General features: G+C 38.3%; 1 protein-coding gene across 2 annotated transcripts; it reads right to left on the bottom strand.

Annotated features, from left to right (window-relative positions):
* Positions 1-160: 160 nt before the first annotated feature.
* SQLE (squalene epoxidase) lies at positions 161-20510 on the bottom strand. 2 transcript variants are annotated; one of them, XM_062570615.1, is made up of 11 exons: positions 19540-20510; positions 16977-17229; positions 16511-16691; positions 13689-13785; positions 10587-10700; positions 7862-8033; positions 7318-7413; positions 6581-6723; positions 5418-5514; positions 4928-5015; positions 161-4130 (listed from the first exon to the last, which is right to left on the bottom strand). In XM_062570615.1, the coding sequence occupies exons 1-11, from the start codon at positions 19819-19821 to the stop codon at positions 3938-3940; spliced, it is 1716 nt and encodes a 571-aa protein (XP_062426599.1). In that variant the 5' UTR covers positions 19822-20510; the 3' UTR covers positions 161-3937. The 2 variants fall into 2 exon arrangements, with proteins under 2 accessions (XP_062426599.1, XP_062426600.1); XM_062570616.1 differs by lacking the exon at positions 19540-20510 and adding an exon at positions 17575-17649.
* Positions 20511-20803: the final 293 nt, after the last annotated feature.

Below are 20803 nucleotides of genomic sequence, written 5' to 3'. Positions count from 1 at the left end.
GCCACCCATAGATCAGAGCCTTACTGACCTAAAACCATTCTTGTGCATCAGCAGTATTACAGTACACACCAACACGCAGGTTTTAGGAAACGCAAGCAGCCTTAGGTAAGAGCGTTCACACAGTGAACTGCTTTGGGCAGCTCCCCCAAGGTTACCCTGCGTCTACCTGTTCTGCAGAGCAGCAACTGAGGCCTAAGCTGCAGCAGGTTCTGGCTGCGGACGCGAAGCAAGCAGCAGCGCCGGGAGGCAGCCCGCAGCGACCGGGAAGGCAGTGGTGGATGATACAGGCACGAAGGAGAAAAACAATGCAGAACTGGCATTACCAGAAAGGGAGCAATTTGCTTTAATCATCCCCATATTTTCAGATTTCCATACGTTTGGAAACCCTAGCAACAGCACTGATGTAGCATGTACTGTACAACAGCTTGATTGTAACTAAAATGGAGCGCGGTTATTCAAAAACAACTGGAACAGAGATTGGGCAATACAGTCCAGGAATAGCATGAGTTTCCTGTTGTTATTCCCCCCCTTGCCCCTGCATGTATTACAGATACTAATATGATAGTTTTAAGTGTGACGTCTCCTACTTTTATGAATGATCGGACACCATCATATACAAATCATATACATCTACTGAAAACTGTGCGCGCCTCTTTTCTGCAGGTGCAGATTAGATTTAAGCCTCTATTCATGCACTTCTCCGGAGAGGCATGGGATTTCCAACACCCCATTATACTACCACTGTATCAATCAGAAGCACAATCAAGTTATAAATTACAAAATCCAGGAGCCGATCCAAGACTAATCAAGTGCCTTCTCATTGTTCCAGGGGATCAAAAGGGATTAGGAGGAGGGAAACTACCACCGCCACTCTGGCCTTTTACTTTTTTGCATTGGAACAAGAATAAGCACCAAACTCATACACAGACCAAACACGCATTGCTCTTCACAACACTGCACACCTGCAGTAGGTTGTGCTTTTAAAGCTGTTTTTAAAACCTCTCATTGTCATGTGTTTTCCAGTAAAGGGCTTGTTCAAAACAAACAAAAAAGAAATCTCAGAATACCGAAACACTTAATCTTCATGACACAGGTACCTAGCAACTTTTTCAGACAAGCTCCAAGAAATGTGACAAATGTCTTCAAGCAGAAATCAACTTCCTACCTGTGAACCAGACTCCACACCACTTACTGGGGGCAACTACAGTGCTCCTTCTCCTCCCTCCCACTAGCAATTTTCCTGCACTGCCTAACCGCAATCTCACCACTATATAGCTGCTTCTCTTGCTCCTTCCTCTCTGTTGGTCAGACACAGCTGCATCCATCCTGGAATACAGGAATAACCAGATACTCAAGAAGATGCAGATCCTTCATGTGTCCGCAACATTTATCAAAAGCACATTGACTGGGATAAAGCACAGTGTTAAAATTTCACAGTGTACAGACCCTAGAACTAACTTCACACACACACACATATATGTATGTATGTATGCATGATATAACCTGTGAGCTGTCTGTGAGTGCAGTCTCTTTGCATTCTCAGAGTCTGAGTCATGACTGTGATTCCTCTTTTCTGGCATGTCGCTTCCCTTTGCTGTATATAGATGTAGAAAACAGAAACCAGAACTCTTACACTCCCTACTGCACACTTTGGCTAGCACTAGCTGTTGTTAAATTCCATCTTTGGCTGTTTTGACTGAAGACTTGCTGCGACCTTTACTATTCTTGCCCTCATTTGGCTCAGAAATTCCTTCTCTCATTACTTCCTTGTCCTCTCCTCCTTCCGTGTCTCTCCTCTGAGAAAAACGCCACAGCCAGGCTTGAAGTTCTGCCTGAAGTGCTCTTCAACGTGACAAAGCTCTGCTGTGTCCTGCTGGCGAGATGGGGTAGGATCCTGGCCTGGTTTTTCCAAACACTACTGAGGATTAATGCATGGGTAATTTCAGCTATCAGATGACATTCTGTACTACTGTGTTCCAAACAATTGGAACACACTACTGTGTGTTCGATACTTCATCAAGTCCTTTCATCTTGTCCAGAAGATAAGTTACATATAACCATTTCATGAGTCGTATATGTTCTTCCTTACACACACATACAAGATTTCCCCGCCTTACAATTTTCAATGAGTAATATTTACTTCTATAGCCATGACAGGAAATTTAATCAGAAATTGGGTTCCAAAGAAAGAAAAGTACCCGAACATATACATCAGTTCTAAGCACAGTTGTATACAGAACCTACAAAAACTCATTGCTCAGAAATATGCAACAGAGATCTTACAGATATCAGAACTTTTTATTTAAGTAAGTTAGCTGAGGGTGTGTATTTGGCTCGAGATTGTTAATCTTTGACTTTTAAAGAGACTGCAAATAATATTAAAAAATAGGAGTATGTAAAAGTAATATTTTCAAAATCATCAAAATTTTGAAAACACTTATATAAATTCTGCAAACTTTGTATACCCTTAAAGGGGCATTGTTTAGTTACCATGTATAATGATACCTGAAAATATTAGTATTTTACCCTGAAGTTTTCATGTGTTGTGAATGTGTCTATGTTTAATTTCAAGAGGGTATCAAAAGCGATAATGGTTAGAAAAATATACGTATTTTTGTTTCTTCTGGAAAAAAAATGGTCATTTGAAATGTCCATCAAATAAAATACTAAAAATGCCTCTCTATAGTTTTCTTTTTTTTTTTTTTTTTTGAAAACCCAACAGAAAAATTATGTTTATATACAGCTTATGCAATCTGTCATTTTCAAAAGACACAGTCGAAGTTTTGCTAGTACAGAAACATAATCTGCTACTGCTCTCTAAACTCTTGGCTACACTGATGCATGATTGTTTAGGCAAGCCAAAATAGAAAAGCCACAGTGATACCAAAGCAAATGTAAGAAAGAAAGAAAAAATACACGAGAACAAAAGGAAGCATATTGTTAAAGATAACACAGAGAGGAATATTAACCAACAGTAAAAAATATGAACTCTTTTGTCATATGCAGTAACCTCTACTGGAAAATATATATTCCAAATATTAAAAGGACACTTTCATGGTACCTCTCATGAATTTTTAGAAGTAATATTAAAGGTTACTTTACTGTCTCCTGCAAACAGCCTTGACTGAATTGTTTCAGTGGGTACAATTTGCTGCTGTGCTTCATTTAGTGGCAGTGTTTATAAACGAAACTGAACAAAAAAAGCATCCCAAGCTTTTAAAAAGGGAGTGAGATAGATAGGAAGAAAGTTTCAAAACTATGTGCTTTCACTACCCAGGTGCAATGCAGCAATCAACAGAACTACATCTTGATTATTACTTGTTTAAAGTAATTCTGGTTCAAAAATGATTTTAGAAAAGCATCAGGACATCTGCAACAGTGATCAAAGTTAAAGAGATGGTGACACTTCACAATCTGAAATCCTTTACAGTGTCCTTTTAAGTGTCAGTAGATTAGTATCTCAGCTACAACTGAACTAGAACAGAGGTAAATATTTCCAATGAAATAACACAAATCAAGAATTTTCTTACAACATTTCACTGTAATAAGGAAGCAGTCTATGGAACAATTGAACAGAAAAAGGCATGAAGGATAATAGCAGCATATGGTTTACATTTTTCACTTTTCAGTTTATTAGTGGTGCACTCTATGCAATGGATAAAGTGAGGAATGATTTTTTTGACAAAACTGGCAATTATCTATCATATGCCAACACTTAATTATGGTCCTTGAAAACAGCTAACTCATTTTTAAATTTAAATTGCAAAGGAAAGTATATTTACATATGATATATGGATATATAACCACAAAACCAAATTCAAGCCAAATCCTGAAAAGGGAAATTGCATTTTACAACATTAAATAGTACATGTCCAAAGATTTTAAAGGCATCGTGACTTTCATGTCTTCTTCCTTCAGTTATTTCCCTCATTTCCATTTAATAGACTAAGTATTTCATTTCAGAGTAAATAAGTGGAAATATTATAGAACAACTCCGGTAAAGGACAGCTCCACTACTGAGGAATGCTCGAGGTTTGGTGATCCAGGACTCTGACTTAAAGCAAAAATAAACAGCATATAATGCCACCGCAAAGAAGTGACCAATCAGCACCATTGGTTTAGGAGATAACCTGTATTAAAAAAATACAAAAACAAAATATGCAAACAAGGAGAAATGGAATGCATTAAGAAATTTTCACTTTACAGATAAAGATTTTCATTCAAGATCATGTTTGTCTTTCTCATTTAGGCAGCTCTGGTCCCAATGTCTGACCTGAAAAAATCTGGTACATCCTGGGGCTGCTACATAACCTGTACTCCCTTCTACTGCATAGTCCATGCACACCGCTGGTTTTTTTTATTTTTCTGTCCCATTTTTCTCTCATTTCTCATGATCTGTGTCTGCCTTTACCATTTCCCACAGGATTGTCCTCAACAGGCTCTACCAGCTTTAGCTTTTATTCCAGAATGGAAGAAACAAATGCTCACCCTCATGCTTACTCAAAGTAATATGATTTATGTGCATTCACCAGTTTCCTGGGGTATCTGAAACACCTTGATAGTTACTCATTTCCCTGTTCCTTTTGCTCATCTGTGGGACACATCTGTCACTACCCTCAACTTACCAAGTATGAAATGCCTCTTTTACCCTTAACTCTTCAGCTAGCCTGGACCACTCTGCACCATGCAAACTCCTATGCCACTTATATTGACTTCTTTCCATATTTTAGTTGCATTTTAAAAAGTCAGTATTTGAACACAACAGCTTCTAACAAAGCTTCAATCTAAGCCTAATCCTACAGGCATCGGTTCATGTAGACCTTTCTCCATGTGCAGATTTGACTGACTGGGAACAAGGCAGGTCCCAACAGAGGCTCATAATACTTGATCGAGTTCATATGAACTATCATCAGTGCATTGAACTTACACAGACAGCAATCCAACAGGACCCGAGACACATTCGCCACCAAGTCTAAAGTAATGGAAACAGGCTTTCTTTAGCTGATGTAAGGAATCTATAAAATGAATTAAAAATGAGTCAGCAAATACATACAGCAGATACTGAAAACTTTTTCAGCATACACAACAGTGATGTAAAATCCATGACAGCATGTCATGCAGCTGTCTCTCTAAATTCAGTGAGATTTGGAGTTGGCTTTATTTAAGTAAAGGATAATCTTACAAAATATCCACGTATTTCTGAGTATTAACTGATACAATTTGGGGTTTTTTTTTAAACACTAATTCTAGACTAAACTCAGTTTACATGCAACTAGAGCTAAACAACTGGGAACACAGGTTAAGCTAACTCCTTATCCTAACTCCTAATCCTTTGAAGTACACACAAATACAAACATGTGGCCATATTTATTTACCAAGTGGTAACTTGTTAGAAGTTATCTTTAAAATATATTTACCATCTGTAGCAGCAAAAAGTTCATATAGGGCCTGAGCAAGAACATTCACTACAAAAGAATGAGACTTTTTTCTTGACCAGTAAAATGTTTTTTTTGCCTGCAAAAGTAAGAAAAACATTATTTCTATCAGGAAACTACAGAAAAACCTTCAAAAGCTTTCTAAATGAGTGAAAGAGTCATACTCATGTCAAACTATAGAGTGGATTTTTTAGTGATATACTAGATTAAAACTACAATAGGTCCTTAAGGAACTTTGGAAATTTGTCTAAACCAGTGATCTAGGCTGCTCTTATATGAAACAGAGAAAAGCAGGCAGTTCCAAGGTGTGCTTCATCTCATAATATAGGTGGCTGGCTTAGGTAAGGTACTTGACAGATATAACTCATGTATTTCTTTCTGTTGACTGAAAGTCAGTACGAAATACCAGAGGTGATAAGCTGAGATACAGATACCTATACTTGGTCAGATAAATCCTGTATTTGCTATAAATATCAGTGACATCCAGACTCCCCTTAAATGTTTCTCACTTTTCAAAAAACACACTTTCTAAATGATTTGTAGTCTATCATTATTCTAGCTGTCCTTTAGCCAAGTCAACATGCCAACTTTATTAAAAAGTAGTAAAAAAAGTATTACCGTCTACTGATCAGAATTTTGTGTGCAAGTCTCACTAAAAAAAAAAAAAAAAAAAAAAAACCTCTCAGCATCAACACTGACAGTGCTGACTCCTCAGCAAGAAGAATGCCTTCTACCTTACTGCTGTGAGATTAATACAGCAGTCAAGGGTCTAATGAGTATTGAAACATGTCTTGAAAAACTAGGTACACACACTCATCATTCTCTAGATAACACTCACACAAGTGTAATGGTTCGATCTCATCCCTCTTAAGCTAGATCTACATCAGAAATGCACTGTCAGTACAGGAAATACTAAATACTATACTAGCAAAGTAGACTGACTTTAGTCATAGCACATCAGCCTCCTTAAACAAAACAAGATCTACCAGCAACAGTGTTTTGCATCTGCCTTTAGCCATGAAGCCACAGAAGCAATGAGTCACATCTCTGCCTACTAGTAAAAGCCTAAGGTATGATTTATCTATCCAAAGCTTATCTAAACTGCAGCTAAAGCTGCCTAAACCAAGTCCAAAATAAAGTTTCACCTGAAGAAGGTCAGAGTCTTCATAAAGGTCTGGAATATTCTGCAGCAAGCTTCTCCATATTTTAACATCATTTAAAACAACACTCATTCCTCCACCAGTCAGAGGGTGCCTTATATTATATGCATCTCCTAAAAGAAGAACTCCTAAGAAGAGAAAAATCAATAGAATACTGTACAAACCACCACACAAATGTCAAACTCAAACCCTGTATTTTGATATAAAACTTACAAAGAATTCATTCCACCAGGAAAAAAAATGGGTAACAACTAGAAATTTAAAATTGGATGTCTTTGAATAATCTTGTTTAAAAAGCTCTAGAAAGATAAACATTTGAAATATTTCTTTGCTATATGTGTGCATGTGTGTGAAATGTACACAAGTACAGAGCTCATGAGCTTTTCTAATATAAAGTTTTCCTTTTAAAAAACCAAACAAATAAACGTTGTATAAGCATGAGTGATTTCAGTCACGAACTGATTTGCTCCACAAATGTAAAATAAATAAGAACTGAACTTTAAAATAAAGCAGACATTAATTTGAAGTCTAGTGTCGATGTAAGTATTCTTGTTAAATTGTGCTAAATACACAGACATTTTCAAAATAGTTTTTCTTACCAGAATCATAAGACAATTGTACTGAACAACATACATATTGACAACATACACATATAAAAACACAGTCCTAAGTCTCGCAAATAATTTATAAGGCCTTTCCCCCCTTTCTCTCATAATACATACCTTTTTTGTTAACAGCTGAAGGAGGCAAGAAGCTTGCTGGCATAGTCCTCAAGCGATCATTCTGAATTGCTATTAAGAATGGTTCCTTCAGGTGATCTGTAATAACCAAATTATTTAGTTACATTACTTAGGTGAAGTCTTAAATAATTTGCACACAACTCATTTTAAGCTTCTCAGAAGAGCTTTATGTAATCCCTCTGAATTGCTAATAATACAGATGCCGAATGAACAAACTGCTATTTGATGTGGAATCTAAGTAGTGACTGTTTTACTGCAACACTAAGTGTGTGCATGGGAAAAAAAAAAACACCATGTCTTCCCCTCCTCGCACTAAATCCTGCAAGGATTTGAATGCCAAAGACAACTAACAATCCAAAGAATATTCCATGTAATACATGATTTAAAATGCCATGTATATATGTGATTTAAAATTCATATGTCAAAATTTCATCAGTGAAATTGGGAAAAAATCAGTTCAATGGATGATTCCTTTAGGGCACATTCTAATTGTGAAGACTTTGGAGGGGAACCTTTCTAGACTTACCAGGTAGTTGTGGATGAATGTTCTCAATCATGAATTCTTTTAAATTTTTTGGCATTTCCCCTCGAATATCAACAAGGACCCGAGTCTCAGTTGAAGAAATCTGATAGATTAGCACTGGACTAGTTTTAGCTAAAACAAGTTCAGCATAATTAGCTTTAAATTGTGGTGTATCCTTAAAAATAAAGAGAGGGGGAAAAGGATCAAGACTGATTAATGAAAGGATATTAAACTTGAAAAATACAATACAATTTCTGATATACTTGGAAATAAGAGCCCATAAAATACCATATTAAGTTTGCCTGTGTTAGTTGTTGTATTTAACGGAACAGTAGAAGTGGTTTCAAGAATAAAGTTAGCTTACTTCCAGTGTAATTACAATTCTTTTGGCAATACATTTTAGTATCTATTAAAATGTATGTTGAGCTATACATTTCATTTGGTCAGCTCAGTAATACATAAAAAACATGCCACTGTCAGTACGTAATGTGATGGTTTTCCATAGGATCATTTTGCGTTGTTTTAACAAAGTTGTGGGAAGAAAAAATACAATACTTGTATATCACTATATAGAGACATCAGTTGAGGAACACTCATAGGCTCCTAACCATGACAGTAACCACAGTAGCTACTCATATGCTTAAAACAAGTTTCCAGAGGGAGAGAAACAGGAGGTGCTGGGCAGTGATAATTATAAGAGGAAAGGACCCCAAAAGTACTGTGTTTTCTCCAAATTATATTTCCAGTCTGCTGGAAGTTCATTCTTGCTCCCTTACTATTTTATCTATTAATCCAATGGCTAATACAGCAGCCGTGGAGGGCAAGATACACTCGGTATCCCCCCCTGAGTTCTCCAATCTTCTAGCTACAGAGCTAGCCTCACACTTTCTCACTCAAAATGTATAGGTCCTTTAAGATATGTATTCCCCTAGTTACACAGTGACCTATATTTAGGCAGAAGCACAGTTAGGGTATTCTTCTGGAATATAGGCCATAGGTGGTCTGACCCACAGCTGTTAAGAAGAGCTGAAACTTAAGATTTCTACTCCCTGAACAAGTGCTCTAATAATAAAAATATTAGAAAAAAATGAGTGACACCAGCTTAACCATTGACATCTTAATAGGAACCAGCTGAAGCAGCAATACCCTAGCAAACAATTTGACAAATTAAATTCCAGCTTGACAAAGGTGCCTACTTCCAACCTGGGGATTAGTACTTGCTTTATATGAGATGCTGAAACATCCCTTTTTCAGTATTTCCTATTCACAGCCCTACATAGTCCTGAGATCAGTTTAACTAGCTATGTTGAATCCTGGCCTAGCTGTTTAATCCTTTCTTGTTCAATTATAGGGAGATTATATGCATAAATTAACAATGAACTCTACTATGAAACCCAGAAATCTGATTTTTAAGTGCAGTATCTGTATTCTTTTTTTTAAAAAAAAAAATCTGGATTACTTACTGGATTACAATTACCTAATTACAATTATATAAAAACATACTTTAAGAGCTGAAAAACTGAGCTGTATTTGTACCACATATACTACACCTGACACGGCAACTTCAGTTATCCTATAGTTGAAACAGCTCAATATCAATAATTTAAGAGTTAAAAATATAGACAAAAATTTCCAAGCATTCCTCAAGTGACATAAAAACTGATAGAATGCCTGGAAAATATTAAAAAATGGTTCTAATTAGTTCTGTTGGAAACTGCTTAGTATCAAAATTCAAAACAGTCCTCAGCAGTTGATTAAAAAAAGTATTCTAATTTTTATGCAGAAAAATTTTCTATGTAAAACTTCAGTGCCTCTGCAATTATGTTTGACTAAACTCTTGCGTAAATCTCTTCTTTCCATAGATTCTGACCTGAACACTTTTCCTTCACTTTACTTTGCTGCCCCTTCCTTACCAAAAACCTTCCAAAAACAGCAATAGTAACAAATGCTAACTCCTTGTTACAAAAGCCCCTTCTATATGAACTGATGTGAATGTTCTGTAAGTACCTATAACTTTGGATGGAAAACTAGAAAACGATAGGCCAAAGAAAGGAAATGTGCATATTGAGAAGGTATTGTGCAAACGTTTCCCAAGGACTGATAAACTCTGGAGACTAGAAATCTTGTAGAACTCACGGGAACTGATAAACTCAGGACACCAAGAGTCTGTTGAATTCATGCAAGACGCCAGCACACACTAGCATCTGTAACGGCTTGCATGACACTGTCAAGAGGGTGGCAGCTGCTACATACAGACAGAGAATACAGTATTATACATACCAAATTATGCATAAACCTGATATAACAGAGGACTCCGAGGGACTCTTCAAATATCACCTAAAACCCCTGGTGCATCAGTATACAGTAGGGTTTGGTCTCACAAACTCAATAAAAGATGTTTTAAGAAACACTGACTGTGATCTGAATCTCCCTCTAATATACACACGCAACTCCCTTTTAGGGAAAAAGCAGTTTACAAACCCTATATCAAGTATTCTTGAATATCACTTTGCAGTATTTTTTACACAACATTTAGACGCTGCAAGGCCTTTGTAAGACATCAGACTCTGGGAAGTGAGTTTCTTCTCATTTCTCAGAGAAGATCAAATATAGGCAATATACCAAAGCATATACACAAAGTTAATGAGCCAGAACATACTCAGTTTAATTCAAACCAACATTAAGAAACAGCAGCATACCAGTTTATGGTGTCATATGCAAAACCTACCTTCAAAATGCAGCCAACAAAATGGGATGAAACAGTAACTTTGTTGGAGACCAAATTTTTCCTAAACTTGGAGAACAGTCCATCAGCAACAACAGTAAGTGGTGCATGGAGCTCCTGCAACATAAAAAAAGAGATTATCTTCTATTTTGATTCAGAACAGTAGATAATATTTCCCAAACCCTCTTGTTTTCAATTGCACATTATATGTTCTACACAACAATAAGCATGTAAGATTATCACAAACCAGATTTATAAAACACATATTAAGAAAGTATTTTTTGCCTTCCACCTCTTGATATTTAACTCTTCTAAATTTAGCCTGATGATACGCTACAGCTTTTATAGACATGCAATCAAGTAACAAGGTCATGGGGACTGTGTAGCAACTCTGACAAAAGCAAAGACAAGAAAGTACAGTAACTGCTCCTTGCATGCTATAACGTTTTTCTTCAGGAAAACAACGAAATTTAAAACAAAAGAACCACACACACGCAACTAAACAAAAACAAATAAAAGTGTAAGAAACTGAAATGCAGTAAACTTACTAGTAAGTTTCTAAGAGTATGCAGGTAATTCCAAGTAGTTCCTAACATATCTAAGAACTATGAGCAGAAATTGTGTACATAAAGAAAATGCAAATAAAATCTGAATGAACTGATCAGGTTCAACTTGAATGCATGTACAAATTCTAGATGTTTAATACATTCATTATCCTCTAACATGAGGAAATTACTAGTTTAAACTATATTTTCAAACATTTTATTGCTATGGCAAGATCAGAACATCATTATAATAGAAATCATTTACAGGTGGTGGTTTTCTTTTTTTAAAAACAGATGTAGTTTTCTCATTCAGTCAGTCAGTCTATATAGTCATTTAATTGCAAATTACTATAGATTTATAATGAGCATTAGTCCTTGGGCATTAATCATTTCATACAGTCGGCACAAGCAGAAAAATAATTTTCCTTTTAAGCTTTCAGGCTGTAAATAATAGAGCAAAAAGCCACACCATGTTTCATTAGTACTCCTGGAAAACTTTTTAGTACTGGATAGAAGCATCTGGTAAGCAGGTATATGAATTCTACTTCTGTGCCTGGTATGTGTGCATCTATGAGCAGTTCCCTCCTGCATAGCAATGGGACTCCGTCACTTGTATGACATGATCCTTTTCTCTTTTACTGTGTGAAGGGATGTTACACAAAGGTGGTGAATGTGGAGCTGAGTCAAATAATACACAGATTTCCTGTCTTTGAGCTTATTGAAGTGAGTTCAGAAACACAGTTCAGGAGACAGTAGAACTAATTAAACCTTTTTTCCTATGGATTCCTGCCTCAGATGATTGCAAGCTCTAATCATTCCTGCAATTACAGCATGTACAAGTTGTCTGCCTGCATGGATTCCCTGGTGCCTAATGATCTGAATGCTCATGCTACAGTTTTTCCATAGTCAGTGTACATACACCTTTCCTCTATTTAGTTGCCTGCTTTGTAATTCAACTTTATCATACTGGCTAATCCATTTAAGAGATTAGAAAACTTAGAGGTCGTGTAGTAGAGAAAAGACTGGGGATGTGGAGGACAGGAAAGCACAAAGATGTAACATATTCACATCAGCCTCCTTCCCTCATGAAAGCTGCTAAGGAATGGAAACAAGATTTTTGTTTTTTGTTTTTTTTTAATAGCTCTCTAGCTGTAAAGCCACACAGATAGTGAAACAGAGCCAGAAGAAAAGGTCAGCAGAAACTTATTCCACTGAGTTTCTACAATTGGAGCAGATCTAGGACAGCAAGTAATATAGCTCTTTCTAGCCACAGAACATAAAACACTCAAAGAAAAGTATGAGTTTGCTTATCTCCATTACACAGATAGGAAACATGCACTACTAAAAAAAGCCAAACCCCTTCTAAAATTGTTATTGCTGGATGATAAAATGAGTTGTATTTGAGGAAAACAAAAAAACAAAAAGATCCTACCTTTCCAGCACCCAGATGTGATCCAATGGCTTATTTTACTGGAGCAGATTTCTTATTGCTATTTTATTCACCATATGTGAGATTAAAAGCAGGCAGATCATGGAACAAGACTTGGGACTCCACACTGCAGGTTACCCCAAGGGGGGCTAAGAATGGTGTTTCCACTCAGGAGTCTGACAACTTTCTAGTGACAGCACTCTCCCAGAAAATGGACTGAAGTGCCTCTTGCCTGAGGAGGGCTTAAAATTACTTCTCCTACATCTTGGGCAAGTACTTCTAAATGACTCTTTTACATATGGTTTTATACCATTTTCATTTATAAATGACCTAAAGATGTGACATTTTGTTAGTAAAGCTCAGAGCAGCATCTTCCAAATACTAAGGAGTTTTCCAAATCTAGTATGGAGGGCAGTAGATCTTAGACAGGAGAAAGATGCCTTTCTTCCCCATCAGAACACATCCGAACATGCTTGCTATATAACTTCAGACAGCAAAGGAACTTTAAAACCAGGAAAGTAGATTTCAATTGTTCGTTTTTCTAGGCAGTACACCTAGGAATTCAGCTCAAAGATTGTACCAAAACTTCACTAAGTTTAGTAGCATTTAGCCAGTACTTCAGCGTTAGTTGAGGCACAGAACATGAATCAAATCAGTGATACAATTAAAATAATCCAGAAATCATTTGCTCTTTCTGCGTTCCAAGAAATGACTGGACAGAGAAGAATCTCTGTGAATAGGCACTGTCTTACTTTCAGATCAGTTGATGGTGCAAGTATACGTGAAAATGCAGACCATTACACACACAAAGCACGAGTCTAAATATATTGTTTTTCATCATTAACTTTCTAAAGATTTTAAACTCCAGACATACGAATATTGAAATAAATTAAGTGAATTCTCCAAGGACACTGCCACCAGAAGCTGCACAAGCAGTTAAAACAAGAATTCCTGTATGACAGGACTGTACCCACTAGAAAGCAATCTCCCTTTTGCTAAAGTTTTTGCTTTCCTGACAGTTGAAGTATTTCTGCAATAGTGGTCTGAAACAGCAAACTTTTTAAAAATGCTATATACATGACTGTATTCAGATAGTAGTTAAATGAACATCAAAACACAAAACTTTCTCACCTTAATATCTCCTGTTTCTTTGTCCTTGTACTGAACACCCACTATGCAGTCTTCTTCCTCAAGCAATTGCAACACAGTGCCTTCAATGAATTTTGCACTGAAATTAAAGGGATTAAGAACATAATTGAAGAGAATTAATAAGGCCAAAATTTCAAGGCACTACGCATAGGAGTAAAACCAGCTTTTCAATAAGCCTGTTTTTGAAATCACACTTTTTTTCAATTTTGCACACAAAAATGTGGTTTTGACTGCTTTCAGAAGCCATGTTAAATAGCAAGAAGTGCCTGTCATTAATTTCAGTTCAACAGTACCATTATGTCTGATACCTGAGAATTCTCTAAAACTGTAATGCTTAACTCAAAACATGCTACCACTTAGCAGAATCCCCAGTTTTGCATTAGGTGTCCCACAGCCATGTGAGATGCACAAAGGAATCTGAACCTCATAACTGTCAGAAACAAGCCACTAATTGAGGAGTCATCTGTGCTGAACAGTAGGAAATGTGGAGAGTTTGAGTGAGACCTAACTCTGTGTAGAACTGAGCAGCAAGATCCAAAGCAGCACTTCAACGTTCACATGTAAACTAGGTGGAACTGTAATATCTAAGCCTCAAAATAACCTCTGTGATCTGCACAGGATGGAGACATCTCGCTTTTCACCTTCAAAATTCAGGACACAGATTCAGTTTGCTGTTTGTACCTTTACTGTTATCCCAATGCTTATGAATCAGAGTTTGAACTGAGCACCCTTTGCATTCATCTCCCAACAGGGGTTATTCAGGTTTCAAAAATTAATTATCTGTCCACCCAAATTCATTGTTGGGACTGAGCTGTTAGAACCGATCTTAGCAGTTCAGATACACTCTCAGCAGCTCGAAACTAACACTCTTCTTTCTCTAGGTCGTGAATATTTTTATACCCATCTGGAATTCAACAACTTAGATAAAGATCCATGTGAGAATGCAGCAGCTTGATGTTTCTGGCTCTCAAAGGAATACAGGCAACTGGATTCATATTTTTGCTGCATTTCAGCCAGCACAGAAATTTCAAAGCAAATCTCCCACATCCAAAGTAAGTGCTCTCACACCAGTGAGTAATAGGGGACAGACACGTTCGTACCTACTACCTGCCCTAAAATTTCATTGCCATACTTAAACTTCACAAGCGATCTGAACTCCTAGGAACAGGAAAGCATATCTATCCTGTCAAATATTACAAGTCAAAGAAGTGGCAGTGACTAGCTTAATAATTTTTCCAGGCAACAAGCACATTTGTTGTATCAAAATATGAACGATTATGTGTAAGCACACTAATAGCAACTTCAGCAGAAAGGGAATACAGCAACCTATTAAGTTAAGAGCAGTGAATCGGGGTATTGACGATCCCAGTAGCTTTTAAATTTCTTTTGTATTTATCATTTGAGTTATCTAAGTAAGTGCTTATTTCCTGATTTATCTAAGTGCTTCTTTCCTTTTGTGATTCTAATCCACTATAAAACTAATTAACCTAAGATGCACTTCCTGTTTCCTCTACAAAATTAATTTTACTCATTTAAAATAAATTCATATTGTCTAGCACAAAGAAAAAGGCTATATTAACCAGCAGTAGTTCTCCCCTATATATTCACAAATTATGAGGTGAAAAACAAAGCTTCATGGTGCTACTAAGATTGTTTGATCTCTCCTGCACTTTGATTCAATATGCAGTTTTCTATGCTACATATAAAAAGAAAGCAAACATATACAAAAGGAACATTAAAGAGCCTGAGAAAACAGGAAAAAACAGAAATCAAGTCAAACATTAGCTTTTGTAAATTCTTGCTTCAAATTTTCATACAGCTACTGGAGCCTTCCACAAATCGAATGAACATGTGCCCATATTTCACTGAGCTTGAAGTTCTAACAAGAAAGCATTAGTTTTTATAGATAGCAAATGTGGTTGTCATTCTTCTTAATTGTATTGTAGACTTGCTGTCTTTTAGTGCTCCTTTTAATATTTCATAAAATGTAACATAAAGATGGGAGCAAGCAATTTTCCAGTTCAGAATTCTAGTTATTATAAGGAATAAAGAAAACATGAATGGCTTTATTTCCCTTGTAAGCATAATTTATAGCAACCTCTCCCAAACATACATCTAGTATCTACTCTGCTTCAATGAAAGCTTCTCAAAGAAAGTAATCAGTTGGAAGAAATACCAAATACTATGATTTTTGTTTTATTAGTAAGAGGAAGGGTCAACAGTATTCTAAAACACAGAAGCTACTGGAAGCAGCTCTTTACAGCTACTTGTTGTTCCATTCTAGCTATTTTGCCTACTTTGCTGTTATTAGAAAAAGCACAAACATGTAAAAAGAGTTTGATTGCTTGTGTCACAAATAACACTACCGTAAGAAATGATACTAGATTTACCATTTGTTTCTTGCTCAGTCAAAGAAGTTCTATGAATTCTCTTTATTGAGAAGAGGTGGCTTCTTTTGTTAAAAAAAAAATTCACCACACAAACAATCAGCATAGGAGAATCAAGCCTTTACACTTGAATTGTTCTTTCACATGGGCCAGAACACTGCATAATATCTGAAGCCTATATTTCCATAAATTTAAAGATTTACTTGTCTCAATGGCTAATATATGATGTATAATCAGTCCACGTACGTGACATCTACAGAAAACATAAGTATAGATTTTTTTTGTTTTAGTGTTGTGAATTGGAGGCCTTTGTGTTCAGATGGAATGAAATGGATTGAAAATCTTCTCAACGCTGGAAAAAATGCTACTAAATCTCAGGAAACAAATTATGATGTCCACTATTACAGGTTGACTTACTTGGGTTCTGCCATAGCTGCCCTTCGGAGACCCATGATGAATTTGCCATGATGAAATGACCTTCCACTAGCCACATGGCCATCTTCAGATGTTGGATAAGGAATTTCTACCTCCGACTTGCTCTCTATGTCATGAATTATGTAACCATTTACTAGTTGTGCATCAATACCTTCCACTGTATCTGCAAAATATATGCCACTATATGGTAAGAAAAGCATATTTCAAAAAGCTTAATAGTCTATTAAAATTAGTTCTTCACATAGAGTCCAATTTTCTTAACCAAAAGACATTCCAAAGGGAGAGTATTTTCAAAATGATAGACTAAAAACATCTAAGCAATTTTAATTCAAATATTCACAGCAGATAAATGTATTTATTTTCTCTGTAAGCATGTTTTTTGTAAATATGCAATGAAGTGTACTACTTTTTGTGTTACAGACATACCTACACTTTGAAATGCACTTACCTTCAAGACCCAACTCTTTAAGGGCATTAAAACCACCAGGTTGTAACAGTTCTCCAACTATCCTGTCAGGTTCGGTCAGATCCCTCTCTATGACAGTCACCTTCCTTCCATCCCTTGAGAGCACCGCAGCCAAAGAAGAACCAAGGACACCTGAACCCACAATGATAATTTCTGGATCATACTGGGATGATAATGTTGTACTTGCAGCAGTCTCTGTCATATGTAAATCTGAGAAGTTTACTTCTCTTCTGCCCTTTAGAAAGGAAAGCCAACAAAGTTACAAATGTACATGTAGAATTTCTGCTGTACATTACAGTTAATCAATTATAGAATGATGCAGGAGTAGAAGAATGAGGAAATTATTTTTGGAGGGTCAAAGTTATTCGGTTTTGTCCATCATAGATAGCTATGAGTCTCCACTGCTGTAGTCTTACACATCACTGACACTGAGTGGGGCTAAGTATAGCCTCTGCTGTTCCTTAGCCTACTCCCACTATGATTACAGGTACATGGCTAAGTAGCAAGGGATTTGGAAGCAGTGCAAAACAAATGCACTGATGACTCAGTATCTGTATCAGAACTTCTTCAGGACACTAACTTTGGACTAATTCTGTTATGATCCAACAGACTGAGCGCCCTTCGGTTGGTGCTGATGAATGGTGCCCATTAGAGCATCTTCCAGTTTAGTTTTGTCCAAAATGAAATCAGTCGTACTCTGCAATTTGACCAAAACACAACAAGCAGGGAAAAAAAAAAAAAACACTTAAAATTAGGCTCCTGATCAAAACCAAACCACTAATACAATTTCAGTCTCAAATATAGTGAAAGTGAAGTTCCTATACAAGGCCGTGAACCAAGGCTGTACTATTTTCTTGATCTACCAAGTAACATACCAATGTCTTCATGTCAGTGAGTCCCTACTACATGGGGGCCTTAGCATTTTGCAACGGGAAACATTATCATGTTCACTGAAAAATGTGTTTCTCTTTAATTTTACTCTAAGAGAATATCATCTTTCTAACTGAAACTTCCCTATAAACAAACAAACAAAAAAATCAGCTTATAGTAAACACTCAGCATGGGAAAGTGTCAGCAGAAACAGCTAATGGGGAAATGTTATAAAGATCTGGTCCTAAAATGAAAACTCATTGAACAATGTAAACTATGGGCAAGATTACCATAAACCTACATTTAAAGCTGTCAAGAACTGACATACATCAGATTATATTATATACATCAGATTATTACAAATATATCTGATACCTTACGAACAACAGTACCTTCTCAATGGCAACTAATCACATATACTTCAAAGTGCAAAAAGGTTACAAGGAATTTCCAGTGCAAGCCTGCAAGACATTACTCCAGCTACCAGAATGTAGAATGGAGAATTGTGGACTCTTCCACAAATGCATCAGCACTGCAGTGCTGACAGCAGTGAAAACATGACTGCATCAGGGAAATGAATGCCCAGAACACCACCAATATGAGGATTTCTAGTGGCACAGTGTCATGTTTATATCTATATTGAAGGTTATACAACTCAGCGAGTGCAAAATAATTCACCTATATTAAAAAAAAAAGATGTAATAAAGCAAATTGCGGTGAAAGCAGGTTTTACTTAAAAGAAAAGAACCTGCTAGCAAGTTCATGAGACTTGCAGCCAAAAATAGCTTCAAATTCTGCTGCACAGGGAGTCATTGCCCAGCTGAAAATAGCCAGAAGTGCACAAGAAAGCAGTCTAACAGTTCCAATCCACAGATGTACTGAACTTGCACACTCATTCAGTAGTCTTAGATGGCAAGACTCCAGCTAAGCTCCAGACAGAAACTACAGTTCTCTCTACTGAATCACTGCTGTTCCTTGGCCTACTCCCACTATGATTACAGGTACATGGCTAAGTAGCAAGGGATTTGGAAGCAGTGCAAAACAAATGCACTGATGACTCAGTATCTGTATCAGAACTTCTTCAGGACACTAACTTTGGACTAGTTCTGCTATGATCCAACGGACTGAGTGCCCACCGGTTGGTGCTGATGAATGGTGCCCATTAGAGCATCTTCCAGTTTAGTTTTGCCAAAATTAAATCAGTCGTACTCTGCAATTTGACCAGTAAGTCTCATGCTAGGCTCAGTGGAATAGGCTGACTGTCTGAGCTCAGGTCCTGTATTATACCAGTAACAATTTCCAATTAACTGTATTAGCAGCTTTCTCTAGACAAATGTATTTCATCCAGAAATGTTAGGAAGACGATCTCCACAATGAGCTGGCAGCTGGCAGTATTTTCCACTAGTATAATAATCATTTACTGTAACTTTTTTCTAACACTCACATTTGGTGCTAAAAAAATAGTGTATAAACTAAATAAGCTTACCTCTTTTGTTATCCACAGCTAAACTTGCAAAACTTGGCAAATCAGTTGTCCAGAATCAAAACATAAATGCTTTCCAACCCTTTACTAACTCCTCTCCTTCACTAGGAGCATGTGGCAGTAGTCAGAGACTGCACAAGGAGGACAGAGATTACAACAGCAGGAGGTGTACCGTGTCTGAAATGAACCTACCTTTCGCAATTTGAGTTGCTCAACTCTTTGAGATCCTCGGGTGGGTTTGGCCCAGAAGAAGCCAACAAGTGGTAGAGCTGCAAGAACATCAGAAAACATCCCCAAGTGGGACTTCTGCTGCTGTTGCCTGGGCCCTCTGAAGCGGTACCTGTATGATAGCAGCAAGCCAAGCGAGAAAAACACCAACACAGACAGGAGCACCTCCTTGTTAGCGTAAGTCATCAGGTCCCCACACTTCTTATACACGTAGATGAAGGAAGCAATACCCAGAAAAGTCCACATTGTGAGGGTACTGGTCGCTGCTGCTGGTTGCTTCCTTTTAAAAGCCTTTTAGGCTGGCTGATGCTCCCTGAAACAGTTTTCTACACAAAAATAGAAAAAGTAGATTTAAAAACACAGAGAATTCCTTTGAAATGAAAGGGAGAAAGACACAACAGAAAACCAAGGAGCTCCGCAAAACCCGATAAAGGAGTAAGTGCAACCTCACTGCACCACAGGAGCCCAGAGAGAGACTCCAAAAAGGCAGATAAAGAAAAATGTAACGTCTTCTTAAAAACCACAGAGATCTGTAGAGCAGCTGCAGTCACTTAAAGAAAGGCGAGCCCGGGGCTGTGGCAGGCGATGCTCACGGCGCGGCCGCGGCCCCCGCTGCCCCGCGCGGCCCTCCTCCGCCGTGCCCGGGCCCGCCGTGGGCTCCAGGGACGCGCGGCTGCGGCGGGAGCCTCCTCACGCGACGCGGAGCCGCCGTTACGGGCCTCCCCGCGGCTCATCCAGAGGCGGGTGGCTGAGGCGACGGCGGCGGCTCGCCCCTGCCGGGAACCCCGCCCGCCCCGGCCAGGCGGGTGATGCTCTATCTGCCCGAGACAGCGCCCTCGCAGCCGCCGCGGAGCGGGGATGCGGCGGCGCCACCTGCTCCCCGCCGTGGGTCGGGCAGCCTCGGCGCTCGCTGCACGAACCCCGCCGCGCGCGGCGATGTCCCACAGCGAGCACCCACGCGTGGGGAGGGCGGGAGGGGCGGCCGGCCGCGAGGGGGCGGGGCCATGCTAATGAGCAACGGACTCCTTCTCCTCGTGGATACCGCGCGCCCCGTGCCTCAGAGGCAGCTGGCCAATCGGCGGCGCTATGCCGAGATGGCGCTATGGCCGGGCGCCCAATCCGAGCGGCGGGAGGGCGGGGCTTGCGCCGGCCGCGCTCCTAGGGCGATGTGACGCCCAGGCGGGGTGGGCGCGCCGGGGTTGCCATGGGCACGGGACGGCGGGGCGCT

Source organism: Rhea pennata, chromosome 2 (assembly GCF_028389875.1).
Source record: "Rhea pennata isolate bPtePen1 chromosome 2, bPtePen1.pri, whole genome shotgun sequence".
Taxonomy (NCBI): Eukaryota; Metazoa; Chordata; class Aves; order Rheiformes; family Rheidae; genus Rhea; species Rhea pennata.
Note: the sequence above shows the minus strand (reverse complement) of the source record. Positions and strands in the feature narration are given on the sequence as shown.